Source organism: Trachemys scripta, chromosome 10 (assembly GCF_013100865.1).
Source record: "Trachemys scripta elegans isolate TJP31775 chromosome 10, CAS_Tse_1.0, whole genome shotgun sequence".
Taxonomy (NCBI): domain Eukaryota; kingdom Metazoa; phylum Chordata; order Testudines; family Emydidae; genus Trachemys; species Trachemys scripta.
Genome location: NC_048307.1, coordinates 51407176 through 51420584, shown reverse-complemented (window position 1 = coordinate 51420584; position 13409 = coordinate 51407176). Strand labels below are relative to the sequence as shown.

General features: G+C 43.2%; 1 protein-coding gene across 1 annotated transcript in view; it reads left to right on the top strand.

The window, feature by feature from the left end:
• The window catches only part of SH2D7 (SH2 domain containing 7), a 21209-nt gene extending 8403 nt beyond the window's left edge, over positions 1 to 12806 (top strand). The window contains exons 3-6 of the mRNA XM_034783018.1: positions 658 to 823; positions 9039 to 9257; positions 10553 to 11536; positions 12263 to 12806. Of these exons, the coding sequence (XP_034638909.1) occupies positions 658 to 823; positions 9039 to 9257; positions 10553 to 11536; positions 12263 to 12313 (1420 nt within the window). The 3' untranslated portion in view covers positions 12314 to 12806. The remainder of the gene's footprint in view (positions 1 to 657; positions 824 to 9038; positions 9258 to 10552; positions 11537 to 12262) is intronic.
• Positions 12807 to 13409: the final 603 nt, after the last annotated feature.

The following is a 13409-nucleotide window of genomic DNA, read 5'->3' as shown; positions in this document are numbered from 1 at the left end:
AGAGACTAACAAATTTATTAGAGCAAAAGCTTTCGTGGACTACAGCCCACTTCTTCGGATGCATATAGAAATCCATTCTATATGCATCCGAAGAAGTGGGCTGTAGTCCACGAAAGCTTATGCTCTAATAAATTTGTTAGTCTCTAAGGTGCCACAAGTACTCCTGTTCTTCTTTTTGCGGATACAGACTAACACGGCTGTTACTCTGAAACCTGCCAGAGTATGTTTCTCATCCCTTATTAGTGGCTGGTCCACATGGAAGATAACAGCCTACTAATGCTACCAGTTACAATCTTGCTGAGGACCCAATTTGAAGTCAATACGGTTCCACATGATGGAATTTCAATTTTTTTTCAGGTTTTTTAAATGTAGGAGATTACATTTAAAAATTACACTAAAAGAATATTAAGGTTGAAAAAGTCAAGCATCCAAAAGTTAGGACATTCCAGAATTAAGGCTGTCCATGCAACAATAGGCCAAATCAGACCCTTTCATTCAAAATCTCTTCTTTTAGTGTTTAAAATAAAATGGAAGCTGGTTCCAAACACCCATAGGTTTTGGTTTTGCAAACCTGAACCACAAGTGCAAAAACAGAAGTTTTCTCAGCCTGTGTGTTGTGCTTGCTATTTAAGTCTAAACTATGTATTTCAATTGCAGAGGAAAAGATCGATGTCGGCATTTCGTCATTAATCACCTACGGAATGGACATTATGTAGTATCAGGGGATACCTGTACCCATGAAAGCCTTGCACAGCTGATAGGCTATTACCAAACTTCAGAAATCGAGCCTTTTGGAGAAAATCTTACAACAGTTTGTGCTCAGGTAAATTCAACTCTTCAGAATTCACTTAGTTCCTGATGAAATGAGATCAAACGTAGTAAGTATTGCTTTTGGCTGAAGCTAAAAATCAGAGAATCATAGGACTGGAAGGGACCTCGAGAGGTCTTCCAGTCCAGTTCCCTGCACTCAAGGCAGGACTAAGTATTATCTAGACTATCCCTGACAGGTGTTTGTCTAACCTGCTCTTAAAAATCTCCAGTGACAGAGATTCTACAACCTCCTTAGGCAAGTTATTCCAGTGCTCAACTACTCTGACAATTAGGAAGTTTTTCCTAAATGTCCAACCTAAACTGCCCTTGCTTCAATTTAAACCCATTGCTTCTTGTCCTAGCCGCAGAGGTTACTGAGAACAATTTTTCTCCCTCCTCCTTCTGTAGAACCTTTTATGTACTTGAAAACTGTTGTCATGTCCTCCCTCAGTCTTCTCTTCTAACAAACCCAATTTTTTCAATCTTCCCTCACAGGTCATGTTTTCTAGACCTTTAATAATTTTTGTTGCTTTTCTCTGGACTTTCTCCAATTTGTCCACATCTTTCCTGAAATGTGGCATCCAGAACTGTACACAATGCTCCAGTCGAGGCCAAATCAGTGTGGAGTAGAGCGGAAGAATTTTACTTCTTATGTCTTGCTTACAACACTCCTGCTAATACATCCCAGAATTATCTTTGCTTTTTTTGCAACAGTGTCACACTGTTGACTCAAATTTAGCTTGTGATCCACTATGACCCTAGATTCCCTTCTGCAGTACTCCATCTGAGGCAGTCATTTCCCATTTTTGTACGTGTGCAACTGATTGTTCCTTCCTAATTGGAGTACTTGGCATTTGAATTTCATCCTATTTACTTCAGACCATTTCTCCAGTTTGTCCAGATCATGCTGAATTTTAATCCTATCCTCCAAAGCACTTGCAAACCCTCCCAGCTTGGTATCGTCTCCAAACTTTATAAGTCTATTCTTTATGCCATTATCTAAATCATTGATTAAGATATTGAACAAAACCAGACCTGATCCCTGTGGGACCCCACTTGATATGTCCTTCCAGCTTGACTGTGATCCACTGATAACTACTCTCTGGGAACAGTTTTCCAACCAATTATACATCCATCTTATAGTAGCTCAATCTAGACGGTATTTCCTTAATTTGTTTATGAGATGGTCATGCGAGACAGTATCAAAAGCCCTACTAAAGTTAAGATATACTGCATTTACCACTTCCCCCCTATCCACAAGGCTTGTTACCTTGTCAAAGAAAGCTACTAGGTTGGTTTGATATGATTTGTTCTTGGCGAATCCAAGCTGACTGTTATTTATCACCTTATTATCTTTTAGATGTTTGCAAATTGATTGCTTAACTATTTGCTGCATTATCTTTCTGGGTACGGAAGTTAAGATGAGTGGTCTGTAATTCCCCGGGTTGTCCTTATTCCCCTTTTTATAGATTGCCTCTATATTTGCCCTCTTCCAGGCTTCTGGAATCTCTCCCATCTTCCATGAGTTTTCAAAGATAATCACTAATGGCTCAGATATCTCCTTTGTCAGCTCGAGTATCCTATGATGTATTTCATCAGGCCCTCATGACTTAAAGACAACTAATTTAGTAATTTTAAACTTGTTATTTCCCTAATTTAGCCTCTGATCCTATCTTATTTTCACTGGCATTTACTATGTTAGATATCCAATTGCTACTAACCTTTTTGGTGAAAAACAAAAAAAGTCATTTAGCACTTCTGCCACTTCAACATTTTCTGTTATTGCTTCCCCCCCCCCTCACTGAGTAATGGGCCTATGCTATTCTTGGTCTTCCTCTTGCTCCTAATGTATTTGTTGAATGCTTTCTTGTTCTCCTTTATGTCTCTAGCTAGTTTAATCTCATTTTGTGCCTTGGCCTTTCTAATTTTCTCCCTAAATACTTGTATTATTTGTTTATATTCATCCTTTGCAATTTGACTTAGTTTCCACTTTTTGTGGGACTCTTTTTTGAGTTTCAGATAATTGAAGATCTCCTGGTTAAGACAGGGTAGTCTCTTGCCGTACTTCCTATCTTTCCTTCACAGTGGAATAATTTGCTCTTGTGCCCTTAATAATGAAACTCTGAAAAACTGCCAATTCTCGTGAACTGTTTTTCCCCTTAGACTGGCTTCCCATGGGATGAACTCCCTGAGTTTGCTAAAGTTTGCTTTCTTTAAATCCATTATCTTTATTGTGCTGTTTTCCCTCCTACCATTCCTTATAATCATGAACTCTATCATTTCATGATCACTTTCACCCAAGCTGCCTTCCACTTTCAAATTCTCAACCAGTTCCTCCTTACTTGTCAAAATCAAATCTAGAACAACTTCTCCACTAGTAGCTTTCTCCACGTTCTGAAATAAAAAATTGTCTCCAATACATTCCAAGAACTTGTTGGATAATCTGTGCCCTGCTGTGTTATTTTCCCAACAGATGTCTGGGTAGTTGAAACCCACCATCAACACCAAATCCTGTGCTTTGGATGATTTTGTTAGTTGTTTAAAAAAAAAGCCTAATCCACTTCTTCTTCCTCATTAGGTGAGCTGTAGTAGACCCCTACCATGACATCAACCTATTTTTTTACCCCTTTAATCCATACCCAGAGACTTTCAGCAAGTCTGCCTACTATTTCCATCTCAACCTCACTCCAAGTGTGTACACATTTTTGATATATGAGGCAACACCTCCTCCCTTTTTTCCCTGCCTGTCCTTCCTGAGAAAGCTGTACCCTTCTATACCAATATTCCAGTCATGTACATTGTCTCCCCAAGTCTCTGTGATGCCAGTTATGTCATAGTTGTGTTTATTAACTAGCATTTCTAGTTCTTTCTGCTTATTCCCCATACTTCTCATATTAGTATACAGACATCTAAGATACTGATTTGATTTCCCCCCACCCATGTTCTCTCTTGTTGCCCCCATGTCTTCCCACCTATGTGCAGGAAGCAAAAAATTTGTTCTCAACCCTGGTAAACTGCCTTGGGTATTGATGCCAAATTAGACAAGTAGATAGAACTTAAAATATGTGAAAGAATGCATTGGACACAATATCTGCAAGGTGCAGCTGTTGTATAAGGACGGGGGTGTGGCTGGACAGCTCGGATTAGATGAGGGAGCTGCAGGCTTCAGCCAGCACCAGGCTCTGGTTTTTGTTGTGTTAGAATTATGTAACATGAAAATAAAATAAATTAAAATACAAAGAACAGGTCATACTACCAGGAGTGGATGGATTTGAGACCCATCAGGAAGAATTTTCACAGTGATTTCACATGCCAGAACTTCACACACCCAGCCAGTAAAAATGAATGGCTTGAAGCCACTAGTAGACCTGAGTTTGCTTAGTGACCAGACTAAGAGTCAGCTGTGCCCATTATGTATGATTGCAGTGGATGCAGAGAGAATGGGTGGTGTCAGGAAAATTGCCTTATTAGGTATTACTGGTGCAGAGGTCCTAGATATTCTTAACAGCTTCCAACTCTGGCCCCTGGACAGTACTGACAGAGTGATTTTGATAGGATTTTAGCAGTATAGTTTGAAGTTTATTGTGTACCTAGAAAGAATGAAATATTTCTCCTCCATATGAGAGTGCACTACAGACTTGAAGCTCTAGGATCAGGCCTGCAATTTTAGCCCCTTAAAAGGTTTAAATTTGAGACAGAGTGGGTGGTAAGTTGCAGCAATGTGAAGGTGCAGGAGCTACTCCTGAGGGAATTCTGTGCCAAAAAAATAAAAATTCTGAACCAAAAATAAAAATTGTGCACACGATATTTTAAAATTCTGCACATTTTATTTGTCAATAAATACATGTGGCTCCAGTATGGCAGTGGGGAGCACAGGCCAATGGCTGCACTGAGGTGGGAGATCACCCTGAAGCCCCTACCTCTCCTAGTACAGGGACTCAGCAGTGAGGCTGCACCTGACCCTGACACAGTGCAAGGGCTGGGCCTGCCCCAGAAACACCCTGGGGTCCTGCCCCCTGCGCCAGGCAGGCTCATCCCAGCAGTATCCAAGTGTGGAGGGCTTAGTGTGGGAGATCCAGCTGTGGGGAGAGAGGTTTCTGTGTGGGGCAATCTGGGTGCAGACGGCTCAGTGGGAGATCTGGATGCACAGGCGCTTGTTAGGGGGTTCTGAGTGCAGGGGCATTGGGACTCTGGAGGGGATCCAGGTGAAGGTGGTTGGGGCTCAGTCGGGGAGGGGTCTGGGTGTGGGGAGATGGGGCTTTGCAGGGGGGCTGGGTGTGGAGGGGTCAGTGGGGGGTCTAGGTGCTGGGGGAGTGGGTCTTGATGGGGTGGGGGTCCAAGTGCAGCTGACTGGGGCTCAGTGGGGTGGGAGTCTGGGTGTGGGAGGCTCATTGGGGAAATTGAAATGTGGGGGGGTAGGGCTTGTCAGGGTGAGGGTTTGATGGGTCTGCTTAATGTGGGAGCCCCAGCTGCTGCAAAGGGGATGCCGCATGCCTGGCTCCCACTCCCCCCCCCCACAATTCCCCTAACCCCTTTTCTTCCCCATCTCATGCCCATGTCCTATCCTCCTCTCCTCACTCCAGGGGTGCTGGAACAATTTGTACAGTGGGGTGCTGAGAGCCACTGAACCAAAGTGCAAACTTTGTGTATAATGGAAATCACTTCAAGCCAGGGGGTGCAGCAGCACCCCTATTTCCAGCACCTATGCCTCACTCCCACATTCCCCTCTCCCTGCCCTATTCCATCCCCCTTCCTTCTCCACTGCCTCTTCCCCTCACTCCCCCTTCCCTCATTTCCCCCACCCCACCTTACCCAGCCCCACCAGAGGCACTCACTGTTGCACACAGAAAACAGGAAGGTCCCCGCACACTGAAGGGAAGCACGACTGGCAGTAGGACCCAGGAGGTGACGTTCAGCTGCAGAGTCAGTGGAGCCCAGACACAGCCTCCTTCAACTGGGCAGCTCTATGCTTATAGAAATGAGTGGGGGCAGTGGCATGTAACCCCGTGTGCCCCAAATGCCTCGCCGCTGTTTTGAGGAAATCCCCCTCCCAAAAAACCACCCATGATCGTCCCCCTGTGCAGCTTCCTGCAGAATTCCCCCAGGAGTAAATTTGATCAGAGATTATAAGCTAACTTTAGAAAAAGCCATACAGCTCTGCAAAGCAGCAGAACTGGCAAACTTGCAGATGCAGGCAGGTACGATAGGCTCCATCTTGGCCAATGCCAGGGATCTTCAGAGTTGTAAGCATGAGTTTCTACAGCTTGAGCCTAAGGACCAGGCTGTGTACCTGGAGGCTCAGTGGATCAGGCACAGAGAAGAACATGTAACACACTGATCAGTGAGTTGCATGTGTTTTAAGGAAGGGGGAAGAGTCAAGAAACCATATGTGAGGTTATCATGCAGCAGAATACAGGAAACTCTGAGACTTGCATTAGGGCACAAAGATTTTCAGAGTTATGTCTATGAAATACCATTTGTCATAAACTGATCACAAATCCCCATTAACTATCTCAAAGAAGGGTCTGTGGGAAGCCCCACCCAGAATTGAAAGCTTGCTACCGAAGCTTCAAAAATATGACTACACTATTGAATTTATTTAACAAGTTGTTTAACTGTAGCTGACAGTTTGTTCATCACCTGACATGAGATCCACTGAGATCAGAATCAAGCAAGTAAATCGGATATTGACATCAACATCAGAAAATACTCCGGTGCTGTGTCACACCTGGGAAAAGTTACAAGGTGTTACAGCACAGGATGAGACACTACAGTCCATGCTGTATGCTGAACATTCCAGAGGGAAAAAATTGTTCATGGCCAACCACTGTGTATATTGCAGGCATTCTCTCTCAATTCCAGATGGTGTTCTCCTTCTAGGAAAGGGTTTTGTGATTCCATTTGTACTCAAAATAAATGTGAAGGCTCATTCATGAGGGCATATAGAAATGGAAAATGCAAAAGGAGGGCATGAGAAGCAATATATTGGCCAGGAGTAAGCATAGTTGTCACTCACATAGTAAATGCTTGTGTCACGTGTCAAATATACAGATCATCTCTACCTTAAAAAAAAGTATAGGCACATTAGCTGGAGTCTGGGACACTGTAGATATTTTAATCCTAGAGGACAGATAATACTTAACTGGCATTGATGCATATTCAAGCTATGTAGAGGTGGCTCAGCTAAAGGAGGCCACATCAGTGTAGATGATCTTAAAGCGTAGAGCTATTTTGTTAGATTTGGGATTTCTAAATAGTAAAAACTAATAGATCTCAGTTTGCCAGCAAAGATTTTAAGGCCTTCACAGAAGATTTGGGATTTCATCATGTAACCTGCAGTGCTACATACCCTCAGCATAATAAACTGGTAGAGTATGGAGTTAATTTTTTTACAAAGTTGTTAAAGACTACACATACAATGGAAGGTTCTCTCATTATTTTGCTAAATTACTTGGCAACACTGTTAAAAAGCGATATGCTACATGCGAAATTACTGCTGGGATGTCAGATCAGGACAAAAACTTCCCCATCTGGGTACAGCTCAAAGAGAAACTCACAAACAAATGTGAGAGTTAATAAAAAGGAAAAACAAAGACTATCACTGTGCCAAAACTGCTGTATACCCAAGGACGTTTAAACCAGGAGAAATTGTTAGAATTTGGACTGATGGCAGCTGAGGAGACAGGGCTGAGGTCAGATACCTGCTTGCCCCAAGATCATACTAGATTAAGTCAGAGGACACTTGCTGAAACAAAAACACAAAACACCTGTTGCTGCTTCCAGCGATCCACTGAACAAATGACTTATCTGAGTTTTCACAGACACATTCTTCTGTGTACTCACCCATCACAATATCTGTGTACTTGTCTAGGGCCATACCCATCTGCACAGAGCCACTGGGCTCACTTACTAATGATGTCGGCTACAACAAGAAGCAGCTACATCTTCAGTATAGTCTGCTGACTGGCCTGATGCAACTCCCATAAAAACACACAGTGGTAGAGTAGTTAAGCCCCACGACTCACTGAACATTGCTGAATCTTTGAGGAATAGTTTGATGGAGAAAGAACAGAAGTTTATTTATTTATTTACTAATAAGGGGAAGGATATATGAAGTAGCTGTTATTGTGTAAGCACATGGGTATGACTAAAGAGTTCCTCTGTTTTGGAAAATGGGGCCCATGGCAGCTGAGGCTGCAGGCTTTGGTTGCTGTTGTGTTAGAGTTCTGTAATGTTTCAAGAAAAGAATGTTAAAATATAAGCACTGTTGCTTTAGTGCAGAGAACATCAGTGTCTCAATGATCAGAGGCCCATCAGGAAACACTCTTTTCACTGTGGATGTTGCTGGTAATTCACTGCTGTCAAAGGCTCTTGCTAATCTAAGCCCATAAGTAGTTATCAGACAGGGAGAATAGATACACTTTAGTCCCAGTTCTGCTCTCATTTTCACCAGTGTAAATCATAAATAGCTCCTCTGATGTCAAGGGAGTTGCTAAAGATTTGAACTACTTAAGAGCAGAATTTGGCCTTTTTTGGCTGTAATTTCAGATTACCTGCACATCTTATTTCTACAGCACAAAACAAAAAGAAGAAATATCCCCCGGTGCAAATAGGTGCATCTGAAAGCTAGTCTACACTAGGAGCGCTACATCAGCGCAGCTGAACCAATGCAGCTATGCTGCTGCATCACGTCTGGTGAAGAGGCTCTATGCCAATTGGAGACTTCTCTCCTGTCGGCATAACTACTCCACCTCCATGAGAGGTGGTAGCTATGTTGGCAGGACATAGCGCTGTCCACACCAGTGCTTAAGTTGGTGTAACTTAGGTTGCACAGAGGGATGGCTTATTCACACCCCTAAGCAACATATGTTGCACCAACATAAGTGGTAGTGTGTACAATTCCTGAGGCTTTGATTCTTGAAGCATCCCACCTCAACTACTGTCAGAAATAGGGCATCAGATTAGATGGACCATGGGTCTGTTCCGGCACAGCAATTTGATGTTCCTAACATTCCTTGTGGAGTATTATATAAAGCTATTTAAGAAGGTATTGCCTTATGCAGAATGAATAATTCAAAGTTGCTAACTGAACTTATTTATATCATTATTAAAAAGTGAAGAGTTCATGCTATTGATCTCTCAGGAAAGGCATGAACATCCCACTTACCACCATAGTAGTTATTCATGACGTGTTTTAGTAAACAACTACTATTTTTTTTCCCCCACAGCCAATTGAGAACAGTTTATATGATGAGATCGCTTTGGATCAGCAAACCTCTTCAAAGCAAAGTAAATCAAACAGTGGAGAAGTCAATCCCTTGCTGATAAGGCAAGCGTCTGGCAGCTCACAAACCACTGTGCTAATGAAGGAAGCCACCTCTCTACCTCCAAAGTCAAAGAAAGAGCACAAGAACTTATCAGGAGAAAGAAAGAACTTTAACTCCCAGGTAGGTTTTATGCAGAATGCAAAAGTAATGTCCCGCTGTTGGGGACTTGTTTGAAGCAGAGACAGCAGGTATCTTGAATTAATTAGTGTCGCTAGGGTGACCTGCTGTGCTGCGACCATGTTCCAGGAAGTGCCGTACCAATTTGGTGATGTTTCAGAATCAGAAATACAGATTCAGTAACATTATAACATCGCCCTTGGAATTATTTTCTGTCAACATAAGAATGGTCATATTGGGTTAGACCAAAGTCCATCTAGCCCAGTATCTTGTCTTCCAATAGTGGCCATTGCCAGTGCTTCAAAGGGAATGAACAGAACAGGTAATCATCAAGTGATCCATCCCCTATCATCCATTCTCAGCTTCTGCCAGAGGTGACTTTACTAGGCAAACAAAATGTGATCATATTTTTGGCCACTAGTGAAGAGTGAAGTTCACCCCATGCAGTGGTCCAGGTGTAAGGCCTGGGTACTCAAAATAGAGCTTTAAGTGGGACTTAAGTTGTACACAGGCCTTGTACTGGCCTTTCGCATGGGGATGAATGTAATCCTATAAACACATATCCCCTGTTTTTCCCAGAAGTGTCATAGGAAAGCAGTGATGCTGAAGGATCTAGCAGTGATTGTGGACAGGTTACATATCAATTTGCAATGTGACTTGGCATCAAAAAAGCAGTGCAATCTTGGGCTGCATAAGCAGAGGCATCAAGTCACAGATCAAGGAGGCGATGGTCTCTTCTCCTGTATGGCTCTGGTGACCCCTTACTTAAAGTAGAACATTTGGTTCTGTGGTTCTCCACAGTGCACTAAGGCCCACATCTGACCTCCCCAACCACAAAAAAAAAAAAAAAAAAGGTAGAGAGCTGCTGAACAGCTGCTGCTTTTCAGGGGTGAGGAACTGACGTCTAGAGACAGGCCAAAATTCTTGCTGGTTGAGATTTTCAGAGAAATACTAGAGAGAATGTAACCATAGATCCTCCTTGGAAAATTAATGAGCTAAGTCCCCTATGTTGCCTTGAAAATCTCAAATTCTGATTTGGCCTGATTCAATTATTCTGAATCAGGCCAAATTCCCCATTGGCTTCAATAAGAGTTCTGAGGAAGGACTCGGATCTAAGTAAGGATGTAGTAAGTGCTACAGGATTTTTAAAATGCCTAAGGATTCTTTGATTTCTGTGAAGTTGCCTGGGAGTAACCATGGTCTGAATGTATCTCATCACGTTTGTTGATGCCTTGCATTTTATATTCATTACTGACTCCTGAAAATTATGTTCCTCTCTTTCCTTTCCATCATATCAGGATCCAGACATAGCCCCACCACTGCCGGATAGGAGCAGCTTGCTTATGCAGGAAACATTCAAGCAAGATTTAAACGATCAAGGAAACATTGTATATGCAGAGCTGAACAAACACCATATGAATGGCAGAGGCCTTAGTTTGGAGACCCACTCTGCTACCGACAAAATCCTCATTGAGAAATCAGGCTGTTTATCACAAGGTGACACTCAGCAAAAACCAGGAGAACCAGACCAAGCAAACTACTCTCCTAGCAAAAAAATCAGCTCGGTGTATGCTTTGGCTAAGCAAGCCGAACGTTTTTATGACAAAAAAATTGATCTTATAAAACCATCGCCTACAGAAACTGTTTATTCTGAAGTTATGCTCGAGCAAGGCAAAAGCAATTCCTCACTTCCTTGGGGTCAAAGGGTCCATTCCCTATCCCTTTGTCCATCAACTTCTGCAGACACAAAGAAGTTGACATTAAGTACTCCTGCTACAACACCCCCTAAGTTGTCTCCGAAGTTACCCATTAAAGGTAGGACCTCTGTGGAGTACCAAGATTCAGAACAGCTATTTGCAACCTATGCAACCTCCCTCCAAAGCAATGAAGGGCTTAGAAAACCAAACAACAAGATCCTTTATGATTCATCGACACATAGCACATATGGGCAGATTGAGAAAGTGAAAGCTTGTAAGCCTTTTGCTTCTGGCTCTGATAATGGAAACAATACTTATGAACAGATTCCTGTCGGACGGCCAATGTCATCTACCCATGATCAAGCTTCTGAGTCTTCTCTAGTACAACCCAATGATACTTATGATGAGGTGTCTTTGAACACAAGATCCTCCAGAACAGAGAACTGTACTGAAAATACATATGAAAAGATCCCTGAAAATTTCCAGAAAGGCTCATCTGCAAAGCAAATTCCTGCTCCTGATAACACGTATGAGCAAATTCCTCTAGACCTTGTGAAGGGAGCAGAAGCAAAACCAAACCAGAAGGTACAGTACAATTAAGAGACTTTAAAAATAAAACCTAAGTACCATTCAGAATAATTCAAAAGGATCAGATCCAGTTTTCCTCAGGCAAATTTCCAAAGTCCTAAACCTCTAGGCACTTAGGACATGATTTGGGTTGTTTAAAGGATTCCATTCAGGACAGAAAGCTCAAAGTTATAAATATCTTTAGCTTGTGATTAGATATCAAAAGAAAAAAAAAAGCCAGGCATCAGGATGACCAAAAATGAACATTTCTCGCAATTATAGCTTGTTGTTATAGGCAGTATTCCTATTACAGGCAAGATAAAGGAAAAGAAATCACCATATATCCTGAAAACAGAACTTTTTGGCAGGGAGATGCATTAGGCTGTAGAATATTCTCTCAAGAGAGGTGGTGGACCCTTGGTTTGGACATACAAATCTACAGTGGCCAATGCATTAACTACTGTATAATAACTACTGTATAAAACAGTCAGGACTGGATGGACCAGATGGGCCCAATAGAACTTTTTAATCTCTAACATGAGACTATGGTTAAATACATAAAAGTACATTTAGAAGTTTAACATCTGGAGGTGGTTTGTTCCAGTCACTGAATCTGTGTATTGCTAGTTTTCAAGTATTAATGACTGTAAATATACAGAATATTCAACTGTGCTGTCAGAGACTTGGGAACTGTTTCTTTCCATCTATCTAAAATACATACTTTCTCCTTTTTTTTATTGGCAGATGGACAAGCGAAGAAGATTTTTTTTTGCTGACAAGAAGAATAAATCATGAAGGAGAGTTTTAAATTTGTTCCATTTAGCCTAGACTAAAGATCATAGAAAAACATGCAGAGACAAATTTGTTCCTTGTGTAATTTCCCCCAACGCCTGTGGGTTTAGCCAGGGACATCTTTAGCCTGTACTGTTTATGAAAGCAAAAATAGAGATGAAATGCTGGAAAATGAATAATATCTACTGTTTGTCAGATAGTTACAAAGCCCCCGGTTCATAGAAATCTGCACAACTTCAATTTTCTTTTCACTTGAGCTATGTGAATTTAGGACCAAATTCAGGCACTGACCTAGAGTCAGGGGTGAAAGTAACTTAAAGGACTTACCAGTACTCCAGAGTCCTGAGCAGGGGGTGGGGCCTCAACCGGAAGGGGCATGGCCTCAACCGGAAGAGGCGGGGCTTTTAGAGTCCTGGGCCCTTTCAATCGAGATTAAAAGGGCCCTGGGTTCCAGCTGTGGTAGTGGCGGCTGGGAGCCCTGGGCCCTTTAAATCACCGCCTGAGTCCCGCTGCCGGAGCCAGCGGAGATTTAAAGGGCCCAGGGCGGTAGTAGCAGCCGGAGCTCCAGGCCCTTTAAATTGCCACCAGAGCCCACCTGCCGCTATCCCAGGGCTCCAGCAGCGGGGCTCAGGCGGCAATTTAAAGGGCCCATGGCTCCAGTCGCCACTACCGCCCCGGGGCCTTTAAATTGCTGCTGGAACCTTGCTGCCAGAGCCCTGGGGTAGTGGTGGTGGGGCTCCTGTGGTGATTTAAAGGACCAGGGGCTCCCAGCCGCCGCTACTGCAGCAGAGCCCCTTTAAATCCCTGCCAGAGCCCTAGGGGTCCCGGCCACCTCTGCTACCTGGGGCTCCAGCAGCGGGGCTCTGGCAGCAATTTAAAGGGCCTGGGGCTTCAGCCGCAGCTGGGAGCCCCAGGCCCTTTAAATTGCCACCTGGGGAAGCCGGTCCGGTACGGAATACCGGCTCTTGCCAGTATGCCGTACCGGGGCGTACCAGCTTACTTTCACCTCTGCCTAGCGTCCTAAGCCCAGGAGCATGAAGCACATAGTGGAAGTTGGCCACCCCATGCCAATTCTCCCCCAAGCCTGCGGAGAAGCAAT